At 35.8% G+C, this 14,008-nt stretch overlaps 1 protein-coding gene across 10 annotated transcripts in view; it reads left to right on the forward strand.

Annotated features, from left to right (window-relative positions):
- Positions 1–204: 204 nt before the first annotated feature.
- Pacrgl (parkin coregulated like) overlaps positions 205–14,008 on the forward strand; it is a 47,983-nt gene continuing 34,179 nt past the window's right edge. For 3 of the 10 annotated variants that reach the window (XM_076863842.2, XM_076863841.2, XM_076863843.2), the window contains exons 1-5: positions 362–1,265; positions 5,032–5,099; positions 5,287–5,441; positions 7,832–7,899; positions 9,328–9,418. In XM_076863842.2, the coding sequence (XP_076719957.1) occupies positions 5,048–5,099; positions 5,287–5,441; positions 7,832–7,899; positions 9,328–9,418 (366 nt within the window). In that variant the 5' untranslated portion in view covers positions 362–1,265; positions 5,032–5,047. The other 7 variants (XM_077110209.1, XM_076863835.1, XM_076863837.2 and 4 more) reach the window with 7 other exon arrangements.

Genomic DNA, 14,008 nt, shown 5'->3' on the forward strand with positions numbered 1-14,008 from the left:
AAGCTTGTCATCTCCTCTGCTCTCTGAAACTCTCATTTAGAAAAATGTTTCTGATGTGACGCATTCGTCACCAGGGACAGCGCTTCTAGCTCCGGAGTCGACCTTTGTACTAGCGGCGCTGGGTTGCCTGGGCAACCCTGTACGGAGGCCGCCACAGTGGCCTTCTAGCCATTGGCTTAGAGGACGCCGCGTCCGTCTGACGTCACTGCGCGGCGCCGAGGGCTGCCGCGTGAAGCTTTATTTGCCCAAACTGTTGCAGCGGGCTGCTGAGCTGTTGGTGCTGGGGAGCAAGCCCTGGGCTGAAGCCCCACTTGGGGCTGCGCGGTGTGGATTGCGGCGGGAGAGAGGCGCGGTAGGAACGGGCTCTGGAACCGTAGGCCCCGGGCGCGGCTTCCCGGCTGGCCTGTTGCTGGCCTCGCGGGACTCGTTGCTAGGGACCCTCAAGTTTTTGAGCGAGGCGAGCGGCCCTTGCCTTTCCTGGGGTCGCGCTTTGGCTGGGAGCGGCCTTCACCCAAACCGGCTCCCTCTCTCTCCCCGCATTTTTAACCTGTTTTCTTCTTGACTTGCTCATTTTCTAACCTTGACAGCACCACGGCCTGGAACTGGGTTGGTTATTTGAAAGTGGATGGTTGTGGTGGTGGTGATGGGGATGTTTAGGATTTATTTTATGGCAGAAAGGGCGGGTTATGTGTCTCTGTGCTTTGAGTTTTGAAGAAGTTTTAGAGATGGAACAACACGATATTCTTACGGTATTTGTGTATGTGTGTGTGTGTGGGGGGGTGGTGGTTATTAAACTTTTGCAACTTTCTAGACTTAGAATTAATAGGAAAAAAAGGTGGCCTCAGTCTCTGAGAATGTAGCAAACAGTTTAATGCAGTTGTCTCAAAAATTGGGTGGGGGAAGAAAGTGCACGTATGGAAAGAGATAGGGTATTTGAGTTGTTCCAAAACTGTGATTGTATGCTTTCTTGTCATTGACTGCAGGTGCCCTCAGTACCTTAAAGGTCCCCTAAGGGAAATGCGACTTAGCAGTGGTTGGTTCCTTACTTGTCTTTGTGACATAATTTAGGTGTTCCACGTTAGAGTCTTTATGGATTTTAATGTCTATTTAGAATCTTTGTATTATTTTGTAATAGAATGAAATGAATGGTGACCTTGATAGTATTTCTAACAAAAAATATTTCTTACTTCTTCCTCTCTCCCTGTCACTACTGCTTTACAACACCCTCTACAAGTTTACAACATCCTCCAAAAGACTTATTGAGGGTAAGATGAACTAAGCATTTTTCTTTTACAAACAACATAAATCAAAAAAAAAAAAAAAAACAAAAAACCTGAGCACACTTTTTTGCCTTTAAGAAAAAGTATAATAGGTTAGGGGCTAGGGTTGTGGCTTAGTAGTGGAGCACTTGCCTAGCATGTGTGAGGCACTGGGTTCAATTCTCAGCACCACATATAAATAAATAAATAAAACAAAGGTCCATCGACAACTAAAATTTTTTTTTTTTTTAAGTAATAGGTTAAGCAAGTGAAGAAGTAAGTGTTTTGGAAATAAACTATGTAACGTGGGATATTATGAAAGTATACATACAAACTTGCATCATTTTGTGAGTGTGTTTGCTGAAACTTACATTAAGTATATTTGTTACACATAAAATTGTCTGGTATACTTAAAAACTTTGTAAGCTCAATTTTCTAGTGTGTGTTAAGTCTTTCAGATGAAGAGTTTCAGTGGCTCTGAACTCATTCAAAATAAAAAACAGTACTTCACCATTAGTTTTTTACAGGAACAACATTTTTACCTAAAGGAAGATAGAAATTCAGCTATAGAATTCCACAAAAAGGTTTTGCAGTGTTTCTAGTTAAGATTTAAAGATGTGCATCATTTTTATGTTTGCGGTTGGGCATCTTTGTAGTGCATCATCTCTTTAAGCTATGATAGCTATTATAATTTTCTTTCTTTTTTGGGGGGGGGCATGGGTACTGGAGGTTGAACTCAGGGCCACTTGACCACTGAGCCATATCCCCATCCCTATTTTTATTTAGAGACAGGGCCTCACTGAGTTGCCTAGCACCTCGCTTTTGTCTAGGCTGGTTTTGAAGTCAGGATCCTCCTGCCCCAATCTCCCAGGCTGCTGGGATTACAGGCATGCGCCACTACAGCTATTATAATTTTCCCTAAAAAGAAATTGAAATTAAACTGGATCATCAAATTGATGTAGCCCAAGGTGTTAAACCAAAGTTTTTTAAAAGAAGGAAATATTTAGTCACAGTGGTCACATTAATATTAATGATAATACTAAAACAACAACAATAACAACAACAACAAAACCTGTGTACCATGTGTACACAACTTTTCCTTAGCTTAATGTTACAAAATACCAGTGATGATCAGCTTTAAAAGAGGAAAGTTTTATAGTGACTCACAGGTTTGGAGGTTTCAATCCATGTTTGTTTGGCTTGTTACTTTGAGACCTTTGGTTAGACAGTGCATTATAGAGGGAATGGTTGGTAGGGAAAACTTGTTCATTTCTGGTCAACTAGGAAGCAAACAGAATGAAAGAGGAGGGACTGAAGTCCCGAGATTTCCTTCAAAGGCATGGTGCCAATTAGCCAGTCATCTAACTTCCTTCCCTTGAGCCTCCATCTCCTAATTGTTTAACACCTTCTAGTAGGTAGCACCATGGACTGGGGAATAAGTCTTTAACACATGGACTTTTGGGGGATGCTTTTCATAACTACAGCATACCATTGTAAAGAAAATAATATAATAGCTAAAATTTATATAATACTTCCAATGTGCAACTATTTCTTTGTTTTATGTTTATTAACTTAGACTTCATCAACACTTAGTATAATTACTGTAATTATTTCCAATTAAAAAACTTTATAGAATCTTACATCATATTATTTTCCCTCCAGGAGCTTCTTAAAACAGAGGCCAGGCACAATAGTAAGTACTTGTTGAGGGATCACTGAGCTGTTGTGTAGTAGGTTAACATATTTAAATCTTTAGCTTATTTTAGCATATTATCTGAGATTTTTATTATCATATTAGTAGAAAATGCCTTGAGGATGAAGGTAACATGGATATTAAAAAGATGCCTGCAGCTTGTGGGATGAAAATGTAGTCAATGTATTCAATTAAAAAAATTGAAATTAAAATTATTCCGTGTGCAGAAATAATCTTTTATTTTATTTATCTGATATACTATGTTTGAAATATTATCTGGTGGGCTGGGGATGTGGCTCAAGCGGCAGCGCGCTCACCTGGCATGCGTGCGGCCCGGGCTCGATCCTCAGCACCACATACAAACAAAGATCTTGTGTCTGCTGAAAACTGAAAATAAAATAAAGAAAAAAAAAAGAAATTTTATCTGGCTAATTTTTTTTACATGGAGCTTTGTCTTTTTGAAGATTTCTAATTTGTCAAGAAGATTAAAATCATTTTCATGTGAGCAATTATTTAAGAAAGTATTCTTGTTTATCCTGAAGAAGAGAAAACTAAAGAGTATCAATATATCAAAATTTGCTGGGTGCAGTGGCACAAGCCTGTAATCCCAGCAGCTTGGGAGGCTGAGACAGGAGGATCATGAGTTCAAAGCCAGCCTCAGCAAAAAGTGAGGCGCTAAGCAACTCAGTGAGACCCTGTCTCTAAATAAAATACAAAAAAATAGAACTGGGGATGTGGCTCAGTGGTTGAATTCAATCCCCTGTAACCCCCCAAAAAACCAACAGTCAAAATTAGTTCTACTGTCATATATAACTAAAAAGAACCAATAAAAAATTCTAAAAAAAATGGTGTCCTTATATATTTGGAAAGCTGTCACTTGGAAGTGTAAGAGGATTTGTATATACTGCAGTTGAGGGGCAGTGTAAAGTACTATACTATTTTAAACACCTAAACTGGGAAGTTTACTAATGGAAGAATAACTAGTGTCATGGAAGTGAAGGAAAAGTAGATAGTGAAAAGAAGAGAAAGAAAACAGTGTTTAAATCAAGTATCATAGAAGTGTACATTTGAGAAACCAAGATTAGGAAAGGCTACATGGAAATTGGGAATGGAGCTAGACCTATAATTCAAGCAGACAGTTGGGTATATAAGTCTGGAGAGGTGTGTGTTTATTCCTTGCTTGAGGATCAGATTTAGAAATGATTAGATTGGATTAAATGGGAACTCTTGGAGTAGGACCTTTGACCCCATCCATCAGTAGAAACAGAACTGTAGAAGAGGGAGAAGTGAACTAGTATTTCCTGGCTGAGCAACTTGATGTATAACATTAATTCCTTTGCAACAGCTTTGGTAAGGTTTTATTATTTCTTTCCTTTAATAGGCCAAGAAATCAAAGCCCAGGGATGCTAAATAATCTGCCTAAATTCATAAATCTTGTAATTGGAGTTGAGATGCTGCCCTGTCTTCCTCATCACATGTTCATCACATCCATAGGGTTGAGTGTAGGAAGTGACAGAAAAGGAGATAGTGAATATCCTAAGTTTTTCTGTCTGGAACCAGAAAATTGGTAGTTTATTGAATTAAAAAGGATTTATAACTTCAGTGTGACAAACCTAGTTTAAGTGGGCATAAGGAACTTGTCGCACATTGGGTAGAAGACTTCATTATGTCACTGAAGAAGTAAGTCATGATACGCAAGCCGTAACATTTAGAACTTAGGAATTACAGAGGCCAAAGAAGATGGAGAGGCCACCCCTCTTAGAGGCTTAGTATATGTTTTCTAATGTGAGCAGAATATTGCAGTTGATTTTCTTAAGGTATATTTTGACAATTTATATGGAAAAATGTTTTATACCTCTTGTTTCTTGCAGATTATTTTTATTTTGCAATTATCGAAACCATTAAAATTGGTATAATTTGATCTTTTTCCATTAGTCTTTTCAGGCATTTAAATGGCTATGCACCATATTTTTTTTTTTTTTTGAGTGTCTTCTACTGTATTTTTTATTCCATTATGTTTTGGTCTTTATGTTGGTAACAGGTAAACATATTTCAAAATCAAGTTTCATTTACTTGCAGGAATAAACAAGAAGCTATGCAGAAATCCGAATGCCCTGGAGGTTTGCAGTTGAGAAACAGGGTGACAGGTACAGAACTTTTCTTTGCTGTTTTTCTTTTTTTCCCTGTGGTACTGGGGATTATGTGTGTTCTTCCCTGCCTCAGCTTTGCTTTTTTAAATGGAGAGGCCAAGTTTGTTAGTAAGACATTATATATGGATGTAGGATGACTCTATTACATTCTCTTTTTTGTTGATTTTCTGTTTTTTTTTTCCAGGTAATTATCTTCAAAGGACATCCTCAAGTACACCAGTAAAACAGAGGACTACAATTCAGCAAAGCAAATCCTCATCATCAATAGGTTCTCCAGAATCTGCAAAAAAACTTCATCCTCGACCAAGTGATAAACTTAACCCTAAAACAATTAATCCTGTAAGTACAATAAATATTCCTAAATTGGTAGTTTTGTAAAGATAATAGGATTTTGCCTGTCAGTGTTGAGCCATTCTGATTGTTGTCCCAAGTTTCCACTGTTTCTTTTGAGCTTGTTTAGTCAGTTTTGGTATGCCCTATCATCACTAGTCCAAAACTAGTAAAGAGAAGACTCTGGATAACTTTCAGAATGCTTTAGTAGCACAGGGTACAAGTTTAGAATTAGCTCTTTTTTCCTCTGGAAAAACATGTGGAAGACAAGTAATGACTTGAGGTATAAAATTAAATTAAAATGAAGGATTGAGTTATAAAGCTTAGTTCACATTCTGAGTAATAATTCACAGCAGAAGGAAGGTTTCACTCATGTTGATATAATTCTTGCTAAGAAATTTAAAGTTTTTAAAGTTGCTTTCAAATAAATAAGTAACTTGAAAACATTCTATTTTTACATTTCTGCATATGATGTTTTAAAAATCAGTTATATTTTTAATATATGTAATTTTGTAATTTAGTAACTATGTTTCATATGATTATGTTTAAAGTACTATGTAGTAAAATATTTTGTGCCTAAATTCTCTTTGAGTCACTGATTATTAATGTTGACATTATATGTGCTGTGATTGTTTAATTCGTTGTGATTGGTCATCTCTTACATTATTTGAAAGTAGGTGTAGAACTCTCTATTAAGATAATAGCAAACTGAAAGGTGGTGAAGTTATATCATCTTAAGAAGGTTCAGCCGAAGGAGCTGGAGGTACTGCGCTATCTCCAGCAGAGCCTGGCCCCTGCTGTTGTAATTGGGTTCAGCCTTCCCCTGCCAGCAGTGCTCACTGCACACCATCCCTGGTGGCATCTGGGGAGAGCAGTCTCTGCTCCACCTCAAGCCCTTGGCACCTCCCCCCTTGCCTCCACCCCCAGACCTTACTGGCTGGGCTTGTCTTCATCTTTACTCTTCTGTCCCCTCTCTAAACGGCTGCCTGCCTGGAGTCTGCAACCCTGGCCTGCCCTGTCCTTCATCTGCTCCCAACCCCCCACGTCTCTGGTCACTGTTCCTGTGATGAGTCTTCTGTCCCTGCCCACCGCCTCCACTGCCAAGCCGCCCCTTGATGAGTCTGGGCCAGCCAGAGCGCACGCAACCACCTCTGCCTGTCCACCTTACAAATGCCAGACCCACTTACCTAATGCCAATGTGCATTATGTGTCAAAAGGAACAAAAAATTTCTCATTTCAAAATTCAACAGAACAGTCGTGGATGCTGTTAAAAATGCAAGATGTCCCTTCAGGTGAACCTGCCACAGAATGACAGTACTTCCTGTTTGAGGAAAAGTAGGTCACCCATTCTCAACCTTCTCTCACCCTGTCTCCTTCCTTCCCTGCCTCCCACCCCAAATAAAGACAAGAGACACTAGAATTTATTTATATGTATTGATGTTGTAGGTCTAGGTGAAAAGAAGTAAAATGTTCCACTGCTCTATTTATATATAATGTCTGAATTATTCTGTGCAGGAAAGGCCAGGAAATTGCATGTGAAGTTTGGTGCGTTTGCCACCTCTGTGACCTCAGCTGTGGGCTCTTCCCCCAAGTGCAGATCTTCAATTCAACTCGGGCAGAGGGCAGGCCTCGGCCTCCCGATCTCCCAGCCCCTCTATGTTCTGATTAAATGCAGTTTTTAGTGCAAAAAAAAAAAAAAGAAGGTTCAGCCGAAAATATATTTGTTGAGATTCTTTTTTTTTTTTTTTTTTAATATTTTTAGGTGTAGTTGGACACTATACCTTTATTTTATTTATTTTTATGTGGTGCTGAGGATCGAACCCAGGGCCTCTCACATGCTAGGTGAATGCTCTACCGCTGAGCCACAACCCCAGCCCTGTTTGTTGAGATTCTTGCATGAGCTTTGTCTCTGTCATTCTCCTTGCCTGCAAGCTAATTCTTTTTTTTTTTTTAAATAAAAGCCTAAAGCCAATTTGGAGAAATTCTACAGATTCTTTGAGCACACACAACATCTGCATTTGCTGGAGAGCAAATGGGAGATATATTGGTGGCTAAAACCAAATATTTCCCTGTATTTAGCACCCCTTCTCCATTGCAACCTTCACCTTGAAAAGGCAGAGTCAGGGAGAGTAGAAAGACCTGCCAATCCATATATGGTTTCAGCCACCTTCAAACCTTCTGAAACATGTTAGAGCCTTAAAACACAAAGCACTGTGCTTTGTTGATGGGACAGGAGTGACAGTATTTTCATTTCTGTTACTGAATGTTAATGATGCATGTATAATACCTCCACAGTGTTCTGAAAGTCAGGGTGTCTATTTGCTTCTCATTTCAACAGGATTAAAATTTACTGGGTATTACAGAGTGGAGGTGATAGAAATATTTTTGTTTCATTTCAGTTTGGTGAACAGACAAGGGCTCCTTCTGCATTCTCAGCTATTTACTCTAAAGGAGGTATTCCTTGCAGGTAAAATCAATACAATTTATAACTGATCATATTATTCAAAATAATTGACTAAAATCAATACTGTATTCAGTTTAAACATAATGAAAGTTTTAACTTTCAAGGTTGAAATAAAGATGATGTATTACTCTGGCTGTTGAATTGATATAGATCCCTGGACATGTTCAAGATAACCTTAATTCTAAAATGTAATTACAGAGTTCTATGGTAAACTACCACCTAATTGAATGAACCACTTTTAAAATAATCAATTTAAGCATTTATACACTTGAGCAAAAGTGAAAGTTGACAATTTAATGAAGTAATATTCTTAATAAGCCCATGTGGCTGCTTTTAATTCCTTTGCATATCATTCCTGCTACATTTCTTCACAGTACATATATTTTAGCCTGATCTTGATGATAGAAAATTTTATTTTCATTGTGGAAAAGATAGTCACAGTAATATTTTTTCTTTTGGTTTTATAATTAAAAAAAATAGTTTTAAATGGTATTTTCAGATTTTGAGTGGAAAATAAGCTCAAGATATGTTTTTCAATTCTTTGTTATTATTCCATATTTGAATTCTGAATTAAACCCCATTTCAAGGTTTTTAAGTGTCTCTTCCCGCCAAACACTTGGTTTTGCTGAAAATGTTCAAGTACCATTATAGAACCTTTTGCCTCTTGCTTAATATAAAAATAACACTAAAGAAGAAGCCAAGAAATCAAGACCATTATAAAAACTGTGAGGAAATATGTGGGGGTGATTAATAAGATTGTGGTCATGGTTTCGGCAGTGGCTTCTTGAGCATGTTCATCTACTGAGATTTATCAAATCGTGTGCTTTAACTATGTATAATTTATTGTGTATCAGTTATGCCTCAATAATAGCAGTCAAAAAGTGGGGGGAGCAGAAGATACTCTAATTCAGGGGCTTCTGCTTTGTAAACCTGAAGGGGCTATTATTTCACCTCTTTAACAAGGACTAAACCTCATTTGCCTTCAAATTATTACTATTAGGGTTAAATGATCTATATCTGAAAAACAAGGTTTTTTATAAATCTTTACTTTTCCTAATTATTATACATTTGAATTTTTCATTTCTATAGGTTATCTATTTTGTAATAATTGGATTGAAAGATAATCTGCTAGAGCATTTGTATTAAGATTCACAAATAGTAACATACTTAAATACCATAATTGTAGATTTAACAAATATGGAGTTACCAAACAATTTTTTCTGAAAGAATAGGACTTTGCAAGATTATAGACATTATTTTTTAAAATGTCCTTGTAATAACTTTTAAAGTTAAGATATGCCAAGTTGTATATCATGGAAAAAGTAGATAATTCTAATGTGATTATACTCTTCTAATATATATATTAGAAGATCACTGCTTAAAACATAATTTATATTTTCCTTGTTACCTTCACTGATTTTTGTATTTTAGATTGGTACATGGTTCAGTAAAACACAGACTACATTGGGACTGTCCTCCTGAAAACCTTCCATTTGATCCTCTTCTTATTACTTTAGCTGAGGTAAATATATCATTTCTCCTGAATATTTATGGGAAAAATATTTGAAAATTGCATTCATTACATGCTATATTATAGCTTTTCAGTAAATCTCATTCTGTACTTTTGAAATAAGAACCAAACAATAGACATTAAAATACTATTCTCCCTTAGGAAGTAATTAGGATTGTTGTGTGTTTATTAGAAATTGATTAACCAGCTTTATAAATATGAAATTAGTCTAATGGGGATTTGTAGATAACTGGTTGAAATATTCATATTCAATTCAAAGAAACAAAAATACATAGAATCATAATTAGAAAGATTCTTTTTTTTTTTTTTTTTTTTGTACTAGTTAAAGCAGGACAGCAGGAATTGAAACTTAAATGACGTTGGACACTAAGTGCTGGTTCTGTCTCTATACAATCAGTTGTGTTAGTATAGTGCATTTCTAAGGGAGTTGATACTGACTACCTTAAAGTCCATTTGGAGAAACCTATGGATGTGTGATCTATTTGTAAATTTCAAGGAGAATATCATGGAGGTGATTTCTGTAAAGGATTTTTAAAAATCTTCTGATGGGGTTCTGTTAGGTAATTTAACATCTGGGTCAGGGAAAAAGCTGACTGAGTCTTATTTTCAAGTGAATGGACATATCTCCTGTGAATTTTATTCCTAGAATTTGAATCAGAAGTTGAGAACTTAATTTACCAATTGTCTGACATTTAAACTTAGTAACTTGCCATATTTAAGAGTCAAGGATCATTTTGTTGTTGTTAAAAGCAAATTATTATATTAGAACTTCGATGATATTAGTATAAACAGGTAATACCATCTGTATAAAATAAGTCTAGAAGTAAGTAATATCATAAGTGAAAACACGACAGTGAGTGAACTCAAGTTCTTTTTTCTTTGTTTTTAAAGAAACACTTGCACTTTCTGTAAAAACTGGGGAGGAACAAGTAGGAGCAGGACAGAAAAAGTAGATAATTTTGCTTTTTGAGATTTTTAAATTATAATAAAACATCAAAATCTATAGTTCCTCTAGTTTTCCATTTGCACTTAATTTCTTAAGTGGACTTACTACTGAAGATTTCCCTGTTGTTTTTAATAGGACTTTGCTTTTCTTAATTTATAATTGCTTACAGAATTATTTTGGTATTATAAATAGTGTATTTTCCAAGACCTGAGATTAGGCTTATTCATGCTGTTACAGCTATAGGCAATAAGCAGTCTATTTTGGGGGGCGGCACCCTATTTTGAAATTTATTTTTTTAATTTGATAATAAAATTTTTAAGGAATTAGTGATGTTTTCTTGGTTTTTAAAATGACCTTTAAACATTTTATACATAATAGCAAACTGTATTTTAGACAATTCAAAATTTACGATATCTTTGTGTATTACAGCAAATCACAGGGTACAGTGAATGTTTTGATTTGGGAAGTCCTTAAAGGTACTCTGACTTTAGACAACATAAAGTCAGTCCTGTTTGTGCCTATTATCCAACACCAAAGTTCTGTATTGGGTAGAATTTTGTCTTTCCCTTCTACTCACCTAGTAATTGGTTAGTAGTATAGAAGAACCACCCTTGAAACCCACTTGAGCTCTTGACCTGCGATTCATCTCTACAAGAACTGAATACAGGTACTTCTAAGAAGATAAAAACCTATGGTTCAAAATGATTCCTATGTATTTGGCAGCATAGTTTTCAAAAGCACAGTAGTGTTGAGGAAAGGGAGTGGTAGATCACTGAAAGCAGTTAGGTGTAAAGGATGAATCAGTTGAAAATTAATATTTTAAATGATGACTTTGCAGCCAGTTATAATTATTCAGTTCACGTATAATTAGTCAAACTGAAGGAGTTTTGTTGCTGCTTTTTTTGTTTTCCTATATTTTATGTTTTTGAAAAAAGATATTTCTTTATCTTGATTTACAGTGATTAGTTAAATCATGAAATAGTACTGTGTAATTATTTCTAGTGCATTTAGGGTGAAAGGCATCATGAGAAATGATCTATACAAGCTTATGCCATATTTTTATATTCCATTGTTCAAAATGACATTTGAAATTTTATAGTGCTTCTTTCAGTATAAGATTTGGCTTCTGAATATCTTAATATAAAATATTTAAATATGAAGGAAATGTGGATTAGAAACTCATTAAGTAAGTTTAGAATTATTTTAAAGACAGGGGTCTAATAGGCATACATAAAGTGGGAGGTTTTAAACATACATTTTAGACTAATTTGCTGGCTTTCAGATATTGTTTGGGAATAGATATAAAATGATTTTGGTATTCTAGTGTGTTCTTCATGTGCTTTTTTCTCTTTTCAATTTGCTTTTCCCTTCTCTCCAATTCTCCTTTCTCTGACTTCTCTTCCTGTCCTACATATTTTTTCTTGGTTCCTTTATTTTCTTCATTCTTTTCCTTTCAATTAATCCTAATCATATCATTTTTCTTACTGTTTTTCTTTTCCTTTCCTTCTGTGTGTAGAGATTTCCTCCTCTTTTGTTTGAGCCCTTTATTCATAGTTTAGTGTAATTGAAATGTATAATTACTGAAATTATATGATTAGAAAAACAATTATACATTTGATTTTTTATTTCATTTTTTAATTAATTTTTTTATTTATATGTGACAGCAGAATGCATTACAATTCTTATTACACGTATAGTGCACAATTTTTCATATCTCTGGTTGTATACAAAGTATATTCATACCATTTTGTGTCTTCATACCTGCACTTTGGATAATAATGTCCATCATATTTCACCATCATTTCTAACCCCATACCCCCTCCCTTCCCCTCCCATCCCTCTGCCCTATCTAGAGTTAATCTATTCCTCCAGTGTTCCCCCCTCCTTACCCCACTATGAATCAGCCTCCTTATATCAGAGAAAACATTCGTCATTTTTTTGGGGGGGGGATTGACTAACTTCACTTAGCATTATCTATTCTTAATTCCATCCATTTACCTGCAAATGCTATGATTTTATTCTTATTTCTGTGTAATATTTCATTGTGTATATATGTCACATTTTCATATCCATTCATTTATTGAAGGGCATGTAGATTGGTTCCACAGTTTAGCTCTTGTGACTTGTGCTGCCATAAACATTGATGTGGCTGTGTCCCTATAGTATGCTGTTTTTAAGTCCTTTGGGTATAGACCAAAGAAAGGGATAGCTGGGTCAAATTGTGGTTCCATTCTCAATTTTACAAGAAATCTCCATACTGCTTTCCATATTGGCTGTACCAATTTGTCATCCCACCAGCAATGTATGAGTGTACCTTTTTCCCCACATCCTCACCAACACTTATTGTTGTTTTGTCTTCATAATAGCTGCCATTCTGACTGCAGTGAGATGAAGTCTTAGAGTGGTTTCGATTTGCATTTCTCTAATCGCTAGTGATGATGAACATTTTTTCATATATTTGTTGATTGGTTGTATATCATCTTCTGAGAAGTGTCTTTTCAGGCCCTTTTCCCACTTATTGATTGGGTTATATGGTTTTTTAGTGTTTAGCTTTTTGAACTCTTTGTATACCCTAGAGATTAGTGCTGTACCTGATGTGTGAGGGGTAGAGATTTGCTCCCAAGATGTAGGCTCTCTGTTCACCTCACAGATTGTTCCTTTTGCTAAGAAGAAACCTTTTAGTTTGAGTCCATCCTACTTATTGATTCTTGATTTTAATTCTTACACCAAAAGAGTCTTATTAAGGAAGTTGGGGCCTAGTCCCACATGATAGAGATACTTTTTTTTCTATTAGATGCAGTGTCTCTGGTTTTATTCCTAAGTCCTTGGTCCATTTTGAGTCGTTTTTTTTCATGGTGAAAGATAGGAGTTTAATTTCATTTTGTTGCAAATGAATTTCCAGTTTTCCCAGCAACTTTTGTTGAAGAGGCTGTCTTTTCTCCAATGCATGTTTTTGTCACCTTTGTCTAATTTATGGGTTAGTCTCTGTGTCCTCTATTCTATACCATTGGTCTACCCCTCTGTTTTGGTGCCAATACCATGCTGTTTTTGTCACTGTTGCTCTGCAGTATAGTTTAAGGTATGGCATAGTGATGTTACCTACTTTACTCTTTTTGCTAAGGATTCCTTTGGCTATTCTGGGTCTTTTATTTTTCCAGATGAATTTCATGACTGATTTTTCTATTTCTTTGAGGAATGTCATTGGGATTTTGATTGGAATTGCATGAAAATATGTATGGTGCTTTTGGTAGTATGGTCATTTTGATAATGTTAATTTGTCTATCCAAGAGCAAGGTAGATCTTTACATCTTTTGAGGTCTTCTTTGACTTCTTTCTTTAGGGTTCTGTAGTTTTCAGTAATTTTCATATATAGATCTTTCACCTCTTTCCTTAAGTTGATTCTCAAGTATTTTATTTTATTGAGGCTATTGCAAATGGGGTAGTTGTCCTCATTTCCCTTTCTGAGGATTTGTCACTGATATTCAGAAATGCCTTTGCTTGATGGGGTTGGTTTTATATCCTATTACTTTATTGAATTCATTTACTAGTTCTAGAAGTTTTCTGGTGGAACTTTTAGGGTCTTCTAGGTATAGAATCATATCATCAGCAAATAGTACCAATTTGAGTTCTTCTTT

Source organism: Callospermophilus lateralis, chromosome 8, assembly GCF_048772815.1.
Source record: "Callospermophilus lateralis isolate mCalLat2 chromosome 8, mCalLat2.hap1, whole genome shotgun sequence".
NCBI lineage: Eukaryota > Metazoa > Chordata > Mammalia > Rodentia > Sciuridae > Callospermophilus > Callospermophilus lateralis.